Source organism: Argentina silus (assembly GCF_951799395.1).
Source record: "Argentina silus genome assembly, chromosome: 5".
Lineage (NCBI taxonomy): Eukaryota > Metazoa > Chordata > Actinopteri > Argentiniformes > Argentinidae > Argentina > Argentina silus.
The window spans coordinates 15598566-15614164 of record NC_139659.1 but is presented as its reverse complement, the minus strand read 5'-3'; the positions used below and the strand labels follow the sequence as shown (position 1 = coordinate 15614164).

Genomic DNA, 15599 nt, shown 5'->3' with positions numbered 1-15599 from the left:
CAGAATAAGGAATGGTGTCAAACACATGTTCCATTCCATTCCATACATTACAATGAGAGTTCATGTTATCTTTTCTATGTTGACGTTACTTGAACATTGTATTGAGATTGTTTCTGTGCCACAGTCAGTATGACGCCAATCCACTGATTAAAGTCAATGCCTGTCTGTTTAACTGGTTGGAACTCAGTGATTGAAATTAAAAAATGTGATTGAAAACTGTAATTGATGCATATTGTTATAATACAAGCTTACAGTATATGGCATCTGTGAATGACCTGTGTGTGTGCACGTGTGTGCATGTACTTGTTGAAGCCATTTTTGCATTTGAGCAAATTTTAAGAGTGTCATAGCAAAGAGTCTGAATACTTATGTAAATGAGGTATTTGCAGAGATTTCTAAAGACGTGTTTTTGCTTTGTCATTATGGGGTATTGTGTGTGGATTGATGGCAAACATTTTAAATTGAGTCTTTAACACAACAAAAGTTATTTTCATATGCCAATTAAAAGTCACGCTCTCAGACAATTTAAGACAGTCTTATAAAGCAGCTCTTTGAATGGACACAAGTGGAATTTTGATTCCGCCTTTCACCCTTCATCTCGCTGGTGGAAATAATGTATCTGACCTTGTGTGTCGTGTCTTGGATGTCTGCCAATACCTAGATCTTCCTGTGGCAGGTCACCTCTAATAGGGCCTTCCATTTAACCCTCATTAGCAACTGTGATTGTGACAGCTAAAATAGGGTAATTCAATTAGCTCTCAGTATGTCAGTGGTCAGTGGAGTAGAAGCACTGCTGAGCTTGCCTGACTTCAGATCTGGACCGTACTGAAGGTGCTTTAGCCAACTTCTTTGACAAATATGATCGCCCTGCCATATACTATGTGCTTGGTATGACACAAGGAGATCACATACTGTACAGTGAGAATACAGATCCACATATACTTACCTGTACACCATGCTACTGGGGAGCGGGTCCATCTGGCCCTGACTGACCCTATCCAAGGAAGAGACCCAACAACACTAAAACAGATATATGCATATGGGGGCAGGTCCATTGTCTCATTGGTTAAGGCTCCAAGTGTTGCATAGGAATGACACCATCTGTCGTAGGACAATGGGGGCAGGTCCACTCCTCTGGACTCTTTTGAGTGAGAATCTGGTATGTCATATTTATTGTTCTTGATTTAGGGTGTGCTCTGAGTCGACATATCATGCAAGCACAACCTTACAAGCGCAACAAGCACAACCTTACTGTTGAGCGCCACCCTATGTCTCTGTACACATGCTTACATTCTGAGGGAAATGTAAGACATCTTAAAATAGTAATTACAGAATAACAAAGTACAAATAGCTTTTTTCTTCTGGGATTACCATTGGAAACAGAAAATAAGATAAAGATAAAGATAACGAGTTAATAATACTGTATCTGCTATCCTCAGTGGTGTCCTTCTACATCCCCTTATCCTTTTTTGGCTCCACTTAAGCAGTATCACTCGAATGATATGTGGCAAACTCAATGCAGGAATGGGAAGTCTTTATTTTTCAGTAATGGTTTTAATCTGGCCTCTGTCGCATATGCCAGTTTTGAGGAGTGACTGCGATGTTGTTGACCCATGGATAGTTTCCGTCCTTCTTAATGAGGCATGTGGCTCTTTCAAAGTCAGCATTGGCCTCACTGCTACACTCCTACGTTTCATTATTCTCCCGCTGTTCACTTTGGAGGAATGGCCTGATCTAATCCACTTTAAAAGATCGACAGGAACCTGTCAGAGAGATTAATGTTTATTAATAAATAATGTGAACCACTATTTTTGCACACAGATGGAGTCCATCCAACTATTGTGTAACTTGGTAGGGTCTTTTCAGTGCTTTGTACTAATTTGGATTTACCATTGCCAAGGGTTCACTTACACAGGACAATTTGGTTATTAATTTATTCACAAGTATTTTTATACATTTTCTATACATTAATCTTTGAATGTGTGGAGTAGATTGTGTAGATCAATTTAAAAAAAATAAAAATCGAAATTAAATGTATTAATTTAATTTCAGGCTCCAGCGTAACAAAATGTGAAAACTGTGTAGGGGTTCACATACTTTGTCTTGGCACTGTATGTTACCTAGTTTGCAAGATCATTCTTAGATATACTGTACAGTATATCATTGTTTGGTTGGTATTTCAATGTGTCTGAAATGTTTGCCGTGCCATTGCCAAGTCACTTGGCCATCTTGATCATTCATTTTAGTTGATTGCATTCCTCTGTCCTCAATCTTTCAGATTCTGTGATGACCACGAGACAATGTACTGAACACTTCTGATCAGTCTGGAGTTGCTCCCTGGTCCTGTCAACTAATTCCTCTGTGGATGCTCTATCTTGACAGACCCCAGACTTGTCCTGACGTGGCGGCCACAACAGATGATATCTTGTTGTGGGCCTGACATTCTAGAGAGAAAAACATTATTTTAGTCACCTTAGGTCGAGTCACCTCATACTATAAGGTAACATATTGCAACAAAGTGGTAAGCCTATTGATGAAGTACGATCAAAGAGAGAGGACTAGAAAAACGAACAATGCCCTGTCTTGAATGTATGCTAATTACACAAAGAGATTCCACAAAGAGATTCCTATGTCTGCATGCAGGTAGGCTACAGAACAAACAGCTTCAGCTAAGCCTATATCTAAGCACCAGTTTCTGTTACTCACCTTTCTAACCTGCCTGTCTAATCATGAATTAGTTGGGTTGACATAATACATTTTAACGGCCCCTCCTAAAGACCTCTTCACCCCCACTACCCCCCTGTACAAGTTTCTCTCCTGCTAATAAAAAAAAAAAAAAAAAAAAGTCCTTCTTCGAGCATTGTGATTGCCTATGGCCCCTGGTCTGAGCATTGATTACTTTATCTTATGATGACTGATGGATAGATGATTCACTTACTTAAACAAATGTATTTGTTGTAAGTCGCTTTGGAAAATCTAAATCTGCTAAATCGCATAAATGTAAAAAAAAAAAAAAAAAAAGGTTCTATTCAGTTCACTGGCCCCACAGCGGTGACAGTCATATCATCACTCTGTGTTTTATGCCTTTGTGGCAGCAGAGACAAGCAGAGGACCTCACCATATCTGAAATGGCTTGTACTGTTCAAATGCACCGACCACACAAACCAAGTATAAACAGATTGAGGCGTGGGAAGATCATGTGCCAGCGTTCTCAGATAAAATGTTCCATTTAACCACTTCCTTGATTACAAAAGTACTTTTAGAATGTATATTGAGTGGCACTAAACCATATGTAATACTGTAATAATATCAGAGGTAAAGTGTAACTACATTGTGGGTGCACATTGGCACATAGTAATTATCATTGTCATACTTTGATGAAATCAACTAAGCAAATGTATACAAGTGTTAATTACCTCTCAGACTCCTTCTCTATGAGAAACATCCATGTCCAGTGGACTGGCCTGGCTGTGGGTTAACACAGAAGGCAGTTCCCACTCTGGGCAGCTCAGAGTCTGTGCCTTAGCGCTGCCCTCCTGCAGCCCTGAGTCAGTTAGGCCTTGCACCCTCAAGGCCTTCAGGAGGCTGTTGAGACCCATCTCTGAGAGCCATGGGCAGCTGAGCAGGTTGCGGAAGGCAGTTCGGAACTCAGGGCTGCGGCAGTAGATGATGGGGTTGAGGCCCGAGTTCAGGTAACCAAGCCAGTTGAGTAGGAGAAAGATCTCCCTGGATGGTACATTGGGCCTGAACACCCTTATAATGTTGGACACAAAGAAAGGCAGCCAGCACAGAGTGAAGGTCCCCATGATGATCCCCAGGGTCTTGAGGGCTTTGTGTTCCCTGAGAAGTATTGGCCGTGAGGGTGTTATACTGGGGTTCCTCACCTCCACACAGCTACTAGCACTTCCAGCCCTCCTGGCATCTCCTGCCCTGGAACTACCAGCACTAACACAGTCCCACTCCGATGAGAAAATGTCACTGTCACTGAGGAAATGCAGCCTGTTCTTACTGATCAGTCTTACCTGCTGTGTGGCGATGAGGAAAACTTTGCTGTAGATGAAGATCATGACCAATAAGGGGATGTAGAAGGACACCACTGAGGATATGATTGCATAAGGCATGTTTGTGATGAAGTCACAGCAGGCTGGCTCCTTGTAACATTGCTTGGCCTCTGCATTGTCCTGAGCTCGCCATGATTGGCTCATGATGGGCATGAAGGACACAAGAGCGGCCACGGCCCACACTGCACACACCATCATCCGCGCCTTCCGCTTCCCTAGCAGAGCCTGGTGCCTGAGGGGCTGTGTAATAGCCACGTAGCGGTCCACGGCGATGGTGCACAGTGTCTCGATGCTGGCCGTCACACACAGCACGTCCATGGAGATCCAGAGCTCACAGGCGATGCCACCGAGGAACCAGTTCCCCGTCACCACCAAGGAGGCCCCAAGAGGCTGAACCAGACAGCCCATGATGAGGTCAGCGCAAGCCAGAGAGGTGATGAAGACGTTGGTGGTGGTCTGGAGTTGAAGGGTGCGTGTGATGGTGATGATGACCAGCAGGTTGCCAGCCACTGTGATGAAGATGATGATCACCAGGATTGGCAACACCAGCGCTGTGGCCGGGTCATGGTACGGTCCAGGTCTAGGGTTGCTGTTGCTCATTCTCTCTCCACTGTCAATCAGCCTCACAGAAATCCCTGAGGAAGTTACTGTAGCAACCCCTGAGAAACACAGAAAAGAGGCTACATAATAGTTCAGTTTTAAAGCCTGAGGGTCACTGAGAAAAAAAGTAATGTCACTGAATCGCTTCTCTTCTAGCCCAAGTATCTGACCTTTTGATGTTTTTCTTCCAAAGAAAATGGAGAGCAATGTTAGCATAGCAGAATTGCTATTGAAAAAGAGACCTTGGTCTCAAAAGGACTCTCTGAATAAAAAATAAACCATAAAAATAAGGTTTGCATGGCATCCCATTGAGATATTCTATTTCTCTCAGATATCATCAACCAGTGGAGGCTGGTGGAGGCAGAAATTGGAGGAACGGCTCATTATAATGCATGGAATGGAATCAAACACATTCCTCATTCCATTCCATAATGATGCATTCCATAATGCATTCCCGATTTCTACCTCCACCCACCTCCCCTGACATCAACAATAAACAATCTTCAGTGTACTGTAACAAGACCACAATGAATAATAACTAAGCTTAGATACAAAAATGAAATGTTGTCACTAATTCTTTACATAACATTTTGGCTTGATTGTTGATTAGATGGTTCATAATATGATGTTTATCAATTTCCTATCGCATTAGAGCACACAGTCCTTTATTTAAGGCTCACAAACTTTTGCTTGATAAGCTTTTGCTCATGGTTGTGGGGAGGTGTGCACTTGCATGCCAAATCAAGTAATTTCTTGACAATAGTTCTATTTAGGGGACCCACCTAGCTTGCCCATACTAGTCAAAAATTCAATCACTTTAACAACTAACAACTAAACCTCTTAATAATATAGTAACACACTTCAAAAACAAGACTGAGTGACGGTAAAATCAATCTTCTGACGCACACCATTGAACTAAAGCTTTTCATTTGATATTTATTGAGGTATGAGTAATCAACCACCAGAATGTCATACCATGACCAGCCTACCTTATCTGCTCTCTGTACAATTTATAATTCTACTGTCATGGCATATCCTCTTTCACATGCAATAACAAATGCAGAAAAATATGAACTAATATCTAATTAACTAAGATATAGACTAGTGCCTTGCTTAATATGACAACCAGAGATAATTGACCAGAAAGCCAAAACAACCATACCTGAAGGTGCTGCTGTATGTTTTACGGTTTCATGACTGTTAAACTGCCACCGTCAGAAAAAAGAAAAGTCCCTGACACAACATATAGTTGACACAACAAGTTGTCACCTCTGTACTTTTCTATACTGTAGCTCAAGTTGCTGACCTCGCTAACCACCCTCCGCTGCCTGCAGTGTGACCTCAATTTGTCATCTGCACGGCTGACTGTGGTTGAGGCTTCTTCTCTCTGTTCTCTCTGCTTCTTGTGGTGTTCTAGTGAACACCACTAAAGTCTAGAACATCAGCATTCCCATGGCATCAGCAGATGAGATGATCAGACAGTTCAGAGAAATGTCAGACACAGTGGAATATTGATGAGTAGCATAATGATATCCCCCATATACTTATGCCTTGACATTTTTTTTTTTTTTTTAAACTTCTGTCTCATTATTTGTTTTTTTATATCTCGTCCACTGTCCTGTCCAGGCGAACGGTAGACTGTGGATTCACAAAGCCTCCACAGTCTGGGGAGCTAGGGGTGAGGGACAAGGTTGCATGCAGGGAAGAGCAGACCCCAAACACACCCTTTCACTCTTTTCTGAGGATACTGACCTTGTTTCGGGGAGGGGACTATTTGGAACTTATCGACAGGCAATAGTGCTTCATGGCTTTTTGTAGCATGTATCTGCTCCACAATGTATAAACTATGGCAACAACAGAACTTTTCTAAGGCATGTTTGTCCGCTGTCGTAACATAAACCTGACCTGTTCTATTGTACCGCAAGTGGGCTTGGTATGGTACAATATGTTATGTGTGTCAGTAGGATGTAGTCTACAGTTGTGCTGTGGTGAAGCAGTCTGATCAGTTTCACCATCATGGCCAGCTTCATGTTTTTGAAACATAATATACAGGAACCTGACACAGATCACTGAAACCCAGGTCTGAGGCAATACAGCCCTGGATACATTCCTGTATACTGTATACATCCTGAGTTTTAGCAGTGGGGTGCTTTGGCAGTGTGCCTTGCTATTCATACCTCGGCCCTAGCTAGGGTGTAAAGTGGGTCACATTAATAAGACCATGACCTAAAACCAACGTGGTTGTAATGCTTGGGTTAATTCTGTCTATTTATGGCTGATTTTGAGAGAGACAGACGAGGAATGCAACTGATGTCACTATAGTCGTCCTGTATTGCAAAATACATTGCATGGCAAATTACAGTTGGAAAGAGTTGGTCCTTTGTCTATATCTCACATTTCAGCTCACAAAAATGGCTGTTTCCTTGATGTCAAGACTTTGATTTGTTAGTGTAGCTTGACTTGTATGATCACATTTCATAAACAAATGCACTTGCTATCCACAAGCTTGTATTTCCAGGAGAATGTTCCTTGTAGAAGTATACAATGTTTTGTAACTATAGCTCCAAAAGCCATGTAGCTGTGCAGTATATCTAACAGCAGCTAAGATGTACGGTACATGTGATCTGTCTTGAGAGCCCAGTGGGCTTGAGCTGGTGTGCACTGCTGACCCACCAATTCAATGACCCACCAACTGGAAAGCTTTTGGAATTGTCTTTTGAGACACCAAATAAACAAAAACAATATTTCTATCAAAAGCCCAATTCCAAGCCACGACTCAGGGGAAATTAACCACAGTCCACTATTTTGGAAACACTGTTGTAAACTGAACAGATCAGGAAGTCAGGGACTGCAATCAGTCCGTGGTCTGACACTTTTTTTGTAAAATCATCTACACTAAAAATGCAATTTCAAAACTTGAGCCTGAATTAACAAGTTAACAGAGGAGATTCACCAGATGGTCACAGTACGTGGCTGTTCCATAGAGAAATGCATGGATTTGGGGTGCCAGGCTCTCCTATATGCTGAGTAAACATTGGTTACTGATGTTCGATCAATCAAACAGGGATCCAAAAACACACTAGTGACAACTTTGATATGATACTCGAGTGTTTTTCATGTAGTGAATTAAATGCATGAAGCATGAAGTTTTTTCTAAGTGGGTAGAACTAATAAGACAGGAAATTACTTCATTAAATATGTTTTGGAGAACAGAAGGTGTAATAGAGGTCATGAATTTGAAAGGAGGTATGCCATCTTACAGTAAAGTTCAATGGCAAAATGTAAACACTTACTGCATCTTTCTAAGCGTACTTCATCAACAGGATTCGAACTGCTCTGTGTTAGCGAAACACTTTCAACACATGGTAGAGAATGGTAGCAGCGCCATCCTGTGGTTGAGTTGGGCATTACCACAGTTTTCTGTCAATTGGTTCCATATTATCAATGATTGATTCTCATGTGTTCCCTTTCATTTGGCTATAGTGTGTATAAGATGTGTATGTATGGGCTTCCATGAATTGACTGCTACATGCTTTATTGCGTTCCAAATCTAACTAACATCCTGTTAAGGTAATTGAATCAAAGAGTCAGAGCTGACTCATCAAATGAGACATTCAAGCTAATTAAACAAATGGACTTCAATCACGGGCGGTAATAAAAATGTCCTGCTGAGACAGAGGTGGGAGGCAGAGATCAGTAAGGTAAGTATTTTATGCTCTTTAGAGATGCGTGTAGCAGCTCTCTCTCTTACCAACATCACTAATTAAAGCCATAGTGTGGGAACAATAATGAGGTGCAGGCAGGTGTAAAATGTCACTTGTTTTCTGTTTAATTAGTATAACAAACTGCAAAAAAAGGCATCATGATTGGTCTCTGAAATACAAGGGCCAGTGGGAAGCAGAGAAATTCGTCAAAGCACCAATCATGTTATGGCAGGGTGAAGTCATAGCTGAATGATGTCATAGTCATTTTACTCTCCTCCACACAGCTGCAGCAGGATTTTGCGGTAATCACCAGAAGTGTCTCCCTAAACAACACATGGGAATTCAGTTTGACTTCTTGCCAACAGAAAAAAAGGGCACATACAGTATAGCATTTTCTTTCAATGATAAATCAGCGATCAATCTCTTGTGGCCAGTGTATCTCACCTTGATGAAGGAATAGAGAGTCTTGCCGTACATCTTGAGGAACTCAGCCTTGATGTCCAGCATGTCAATCTCAGCCCGAGCAATCATGATTCTGATCAGGATGGTGTCTGTGGTGCCCAGACCCTGAGACAGAAGGATGTACTAATGTACTAATATTGCCTATATTATCATATTAATTCATTGGTTGTAGGAAATAAACACTTGCTGAATCACAAATCCCCTAAAAATATATTTTTTTATGTTACCTTACCTTCATAGATTTGTATAACCGCTCTGCAAAGAATGCTGGTTTGTTTTTTAGGCATTTCACTGCAAAAACAAAATAGATTTGTTCATCAGGCACAATATCTCTGAGAAGTAGAGCAAATGTGATTGTTTGCATCAGTATTGCATCATGTGCCTCAAATCTGTATGATTCTTTTCATCAGCTATGATTTGGCTTAACTGTCTTTGGTACACTGTGAAAGACACTGAATCAGATCTGATCAGACTGACCTATTGCCAGGAAGACATCCTCCAGACAGCCAGACATCTCACTCTTAATGCTGGCCTCAATGTCCTTCCCAGAGACCTTCTGATACTCTTCAAACACTGAGAGATAGATAGAGAGAGAGAGAGAGAGAGAGAGAGAGAGATAGAGGTATCAATTACAGTAAACTGTTGACATGATGAATAAGCAAGAGAGCAAGTATGTCTAACCCTAACCCTCAAATCACCACAGGGGATGTCAGCAAAAGGCTCTGCTTGTGTGCAGAACGTTTTGTGTATGCCTAGTGAAAAGAGAAGTAGAGAGAGACAATGATGTGTTCTTTGTATTGGTTTACAGTATGTCATAAATTGTTGTTCCTTTGGTGAGGTTAAAATAAACATTTAAACCGTGTCTTATTCCCTAACCCTAACCCTAACTGTTTGTCTTTCATCTGTATTTTTTGGTGAGAAAATACAATGCATTCTGAAAGTATTCAGACTTTTTCATGTTACAGCCTTATTCTAAAATGGATTAAATTATTTTTTATCAATCTACACACAATACCCCATAATGACAAAGCAAAAACAGGTTTAGAAATGTTTGCTAATTTATTAAAAATAAAAAATTGAAATATCACATTTACATAAGTATTCATACCCTTTGCTATGACACTCGACACCTGTTTTGGCTTTCTCATTATGGGGTATTGTGTGTAGATTGATGAGGGAAAAAGAATTAGAAGAATTTAATCAATTTTAGAATAACTGTAACATAACAAAATGTGGAAAAAGTGAAGGGGTCTGAATACTTTCCGAATGCACTGTAAATAAGAGAAGTGGTGAGGACATGTAGAGAACATGTGGTGTGTGTGTGTGTGTGTGTGTGTGTGTGATACCTCTGAATAGGTGGTTTTGGTTCCTCACACAGAGTACAGTGAGGAACTTGACCTCATCTGTTCCCCAGCGGGCCTCCCCAGCCTCATAGATGTCCTGAAAACCACGAGAGACATTTCACAAACCAACAACTGGTACATAAACCAAAACCCTTCACCTCATCTGTGGGTGTAGATCAATGATTCTCACTCCTGGTCCTGGAGAGCCTCAGCAGTGACACACCTGATTCAGCTAATCAAGGTTTTTAAGTTGATCAGTTGATTAGTTCAATCAGATGTGAGAGCTCTAGGCTGGGACCCACTGGTCTTGATGCTCACCTTAGCATCCTGTACAGCCTGGGCCGCGTTCACCTGGTTGCCCTCATCCCTCCCGGCCTAAAAGAGAGAACACCGCCACAGCAGCCAGGTTACCATGTGGTTAAACCACTTCCTAACTAGGAATACAAATCTATATCTAAAAACATCTACTGGAGTTGAAATCTAAGTCAAGTGTAAAGGGAGGCAGGGCTGACAGTTATGCCGGTTAACACATCACATAGCTGTGGCTTAATTTCCTCTGTTGCAATGTAATCAAGGTTCTCTATTTGAGTTTAAATCACTGCGATTTCATGAAATGGTGTGTTCTCACCGTCAGCAAAGACACCAGAACTCTCTGGAACATTCCAGAAGTATCACCACAGATATCGTCCTCCAGAGAATTCCCATATTCTGCAAAAGATTCAAGATGCCAACCACTATTGGGTTAATGAATGTGTAATTACTGTATATACAGTAAATAATGTAATCAAACTCCAGTGCCATGTACTACAGTATATGACTGCATGCTACACAGTCATGACAAAGAAGTACTGTAGGAGTAAAACATGAGTTAAAACCCAGTGGTCTCACAAGGCCATTATAACTACAAGAACATCTGAAACTCTCTGTCAATACACTGTCAACAGCTAAGACAGGAAACAAAACATTCATATGGGTATATGGAGGACAACTCTATCTTATTATTATTAACGAATAATTCATGAGGCATTGTGTTTATACTGTTTGTTTCATTGTACCTCCTTCCATACATTGTAAAGATGACTAGATACTGATATGTTATATCAGATATCATGCACATTATACAGGAACCAATAGGTATTGACACTACCACAACCTGAATGTGATACTGTACCTCTACAGGAAATTCAATTAATTGTACACAGAGGCAGTGATGAACCTTTTTTGTAGAATGCAGCGATGGTTCTAATTTCAGCGTTTGTCCTTGAAGCCAGGATATCAATGAGAGCAGCTTCCTCTGTTCCAGCTCCCTAAAATTCAGTGATAGAAACATGGAGAGCTACAGTACACGTCATTGAGTAGTTCGGAACTACTTATTAAGAGGTGAGTCAAGTCTCATTCAATAAAAAGTACTTCAACATCAAGTGAAAGACGCTTTATAAGACCATTTCAGTAACCCATTCACAACCAGTCAGTGTCTGACCTCGATAGCTTTCCTCAGCTCATAGGCATCATACGCTGGGGCGATCATCAGGAGGCCCAGCGCCACCGACTCAAAGTTTCCTGTCAGCTCCGAGCGCAGATCGTCAGCCAGGTCCTAGAAGACACACACACAGACCAACGAACAATCAAACAATGGTTCAAATATTAACTAAATATCGGGCAGGTTATTTACATGAGGTGCTTCACCACAAGATTTGCAAGAGGGTAAGGAGAGCTTTTATTAGTTCTGTGTAAAAACCTGAAAAATAAGAACAGTCTGCAGTGTATAGTGATTAAGCAAGGATTTTGGATGGGTAAACAGGACCACATTCAGATTGCTCTGAATGTGTGTTGTTGCATTTCCTTGACGGTTTAGACATTCCAGATGTGTGAATGGTTCCAGAGGGGTGTGGTTGCTGTAGAGCTGGACATCTGACTTTGTCGACGGAGAAGCTGTTCTTTATGAACCAAGCCTGTGGCCTGAATGGGTGTCCCAATGACTCACTGTTTCTGTCCAGGAGGATTCCACAAATAATCTTTGCCCGTTCTTTGCTCGTTCCTCATTCATTCATTTGACCTCTCAGATAACTTTATTGGCAATTCACCCACAGCACAGGATACTGCGTGTTCAGCTCCTATCTCTCACTGTCAGTAGAGCAAACATTCATCACACATTTTGTTACTGTTTAACAGGGGGCTGTAATTCTGTAATTTCTCTCATTTACTTAAGCACACACTGCAGTATCCAAACAGTAATGTCAGTTACCTCTTCACTGGAGAGAGACACACATGTCAGCATACAAGCCTCTCTCTGTCCTCTGTCTAATACAGTATACATTTGTATTCAGGAGTTAATGGTTAACCCTAGTAGACACCTATTATCAGCACAACATACAGTAACCATTAGCAACCCACACCACACCTAAGGTTAAGACCACACACAAGATGATGTCAGACATAGCATTTTCACTTGGGAAGTAAACACTATTTACATTATTACTCCCAACTCAAGCCATGCAGTATACAGTGGGCTTCTGTAAAAAATAAATCACCCTCCAGACATGTCTCTCATTAGCATCAGACAGCCAGTGTTTTTCTTTGGAAGTCTTTGAGGAAAGGCCAATAATTCAAACTGAGATATGAGATATGAGGGTGATAGTACACACAATTCTTTATAATTTCTTTTCTTCAGTTACAATACTACCAGAAGAATGCATTACCTTCCCCACAGACTGTTTGTAGACCTCCTTGATGCGTTGCCTCTGAGCAATCGTACGATGAGCCAGGACCCCAATAACAGCTTCCTCATCAGTGCCTGAAAGAAAACATCACAGAATCGTATCACATCATACACTGCTGCTACAATACATTGGCAACTTAAGTATTGCTTTGACATGGCACTTGACAGAACTGTAGCTAGCAGTTCTAGCATTCCATCACACACAGTTCAGGGACATAAATGGGGACCCTCTCTTCCCCATGAGACACCCTCCCTGATCCCATGGCAAAGTTGTTTATCACCATCAGTGTATGTGCCATCTGTTTCTAATATAACTCACACTAGAGTCAGGTGAATATAATGATGTCTCACTAACAGCATCAGCATTCCAAACATGGTGCCAAGACTGGTTTATTCAGAAAAAAAAACAAAAAAACATTGTGCAGACTTAATGAATGTGCTATTACACAGTACTACCTTGTATTCTGCCATACCAAAAAAATATATTTTAAAAAACAAATAAAGAAGATACAGCAAAAAGATGGTAACCTTCTGAGAGAACAGGAGAAAGGCAAACTGCTGGAGAGGGATGGAAAGTAATCTCAGGGCACCCTCAGAGGAATGAATGAGGTCATCTGAATGGAAACTACAGCTGGCCTTTAGAAATGTCTAGGATTATAGACTTCTTTGGTACTGTTAACAGGATAGTGAGTTTTGAGGATTTTATGGAGAGGAGAGATGTGACACCATTAAAAAAAAAAAACTTTGGGCAGTGACTGACTACGACCGTGCTATACATTTACCAACAATGTTCTGTGACATCTTATTGGGATGATGACTTACCAGTCCCCTTCATGGCACCTCTCAGTTTCTGGACATCCTCCTCTGGGTTGAACCCAGCAGCCTCAGTCACAGTTCCACGGTTGCCAATCTGCAATGGGACAAATCCAAATGCCACACATCTTCCCATTAATCCCACAGCAAACATTTGCCCAATCCCCCTCTCACTCTCTCCTCCTTTCAGACACACTCTCACATCCACATGAATCTACACAACTCAAAAGATGAGTGAGCATTCAGTAACAGTGATATTCATCATATCGGCATGTTAATAACATGGGAAGCCTCTGTGTACATTACAGACTACATCAGCTGTTCAGTAGTGGTTGATACTGAGAGGGCATTCTACTGCACAATCGGATCAAATGCATTATACCACCATGTCATTAATCTTTCATGCAAACTTGAATGAAAATACAGACTGAAAAACAACAATTCCTGAGTATGTCAATGTATGTAAATATTACCATCAGGAGTTGGTCATGGGAAGGGACTTACCGCTGCCATTGTAACGAGATGATATTTTTTCCAAACTTCAGAGGTTAAAAAAGCTTGGGGAATAAAGAATGGGAAATTAAAAGATTTGAAGGATCACTTATGGTACTTGATAATGAAGACCTCATTCATCTTTAATACAATACCTGTGACCATTTAATTGCAGAAAGGAACTAGGCAATACAGCATAATAATAATGCTTTTGTAAAATTGTTCTGTTCCTACAATACAATAAATCAGCTCCTTATGTAGAGTTAAGCTTTCACAGCAGGTAAACAAGCAGGAAAGAGGTTTCCCCCACACGCACACACATTTCATCATCTGTTCTCTGGTGTGTCCATTACACAGGGGAAGTCTCCTCACAGGTCATCTCATTAGCTATGGGACACCTACCTGTAATTACTCCACATAGGAAGGTAGGTCACACTTCAGCTTTATCCTGCTCTCTATAGATCAACTTACCCCCTAACTGTCACCACACACCTTATCGAAAAATCTAATTAACACAAACATGGGTCTGAGCTTTCTCATTTTCCACAAAACTACGTTAGTACTACTATGAATAAATGTGAGATCAATCGATAGAATGTCCAAGGATTTTCTGTTTGAAATTATAGGTCATAATTAAGGACAAAATCTAGCAGACTCTAATTAATAAAACAATCGAGTAGACTCTAAGTAAATTATTATTTAACATTGCCCTTATAGCCCAGGGGTGTAATTGTGATTCTGTAACCAATGACAACTCTTTCTCCATGTTTACTGTACACATCTGCTCAGTTTGTTATGAAAATACGCAACTATTTGACTGTAACACCCTCTGTTATATTAATCTATTAAAATAGCAGAATATCAATATAGAATTATGAAATAATGTAGTTCTCAAAGTTACCACTGTGCCAATTCAATGCTGACGTTTGACAACAAAGTCGTCAACAAACGTAACTCGTTTCAACATACATTGTCGGTCTTACATAAAGCCCGTTCAATGTTTATGGCTATTCGAGAGAGCTGCGGCCAAGGATAAAACAATAACTTATTAGATTGTGTACGTTCAGTTTAGTTTTAGAGAGACACGCCCTTTACAGAGGAAATGTGTAGATCTTAAGAAACATAACATTTGAAAATAGTTATAAGCTTTTTCACCACAATATAGCATGCAAAGGTGAACTTACCGTAATGACAATAGAAACGACCTGTCGTTCTCAATGAGTAATACTGACGAGAAAAATGATACTTCCCTGTTAACCGTTGGTTTTATAGGTAAAGGAAGGATGAACCGAATGGCGAGTGTGAGAGGTTTCTGGGTGAGGTTTCTTTTTCCAAGGGATGGGAGGGGCTATGATTACAACATGCTGATGAATTACACATCAAAAATCTTCTCTGTGATTACAGA

General features: G+C 40.8%; 2 protein-coding genes across 2 annotated transcripts; both read right to left on the bottom strand.

Moving 5' to 3' along the window:
- Positions 1 to 1477: 1477 nt before the first annotated feature.
- On the bottom strand, positions 1478 to 5943 carry LOC310804586 (beta-4C adrenergic receptor-like). Its single transcript, XM_083669871.1, has 3 exons — positions 5824 to 5943; positions 3417 to 4720; positions 1478 to 2444 (listed from the first exon to the last, which is right to left on the bottom strand). The coding sequence occupies exon 2, from the start codon at positions 4659 to 4661 to the stop codon at positions 3420 to 3422; it is 1242 nt and encodes a 413-aa protein (XP_083525997.1). The 5' UTR covers positions 4662 to 4720; positions 5824 to 5943; the 3' UTR covers positions 1478 to 2444; positions 3417 to 3419.
- Positions 5944 to 8458: 2515 nt separating this feature from the next.
- On the bottom strand, positions 8459 to 15520 carry anxa4 (annexin A4). Its single transcript, XM_083669350.1, has 13 exons — positions 15379 to 15520; positions 14207 to 14259; positions 13712 to 13799; positions 12870 to 12964; positions 11651 to 11764; positions 11387 to 11477; positions 10799 to 10878; positions 10489 to 10545; positions 10174 to 10267; positions 9305 to 9400; positions 9060 to 9118; positions 8810 to 8932; positions 8459 to 8688 (listed from the first exon to the last, which is right to left on the bottom strand). The coding sequence occupies exons 2-13, from the start codon at positions 14213 to 14215 to the stop codon at positions 8632 to 8634; spliced, it is 963 nt and encodes a 320-aa protein (XP_083525476.1). The 5' UTR covers positions 14216 to 14259; positions 15379 to 15520; the 3' UTR covers positions 8459 to 8631.
- Positions 15521 to 15599: the final 79 nt, after the last annotated feature.

What these genes read in the sequence shown, in the direction of transcription:
- LOC310804586 (XM_083669871.1), bottom strand. Translation starts at nt 4,661, where the DNA reads ATGAGCAACAGCAACCCTAGACCTGGACCGTACCATGACCCGGCCACA.
- anxa4 (XM_083669350.1), bottom strand. An exon ending in CCAAAACCACCTATTCAGAG is followed by an intron (nt 9,401 to 10,173) that starts GTATCACACACA and finishes TCTATCTCTCAG; the next exon opens with TGTTTGAAGAGTATCAGAAG. An exon ending in GGATGTCTTCCTGGCAATAG is followed by an intron (nt 9,119 to 9,304) that starts GTCAGTCTGATC and finishes TTGTTTTTGCAG; the next exon opens with TGAAATGCCTAAAAAACAAA.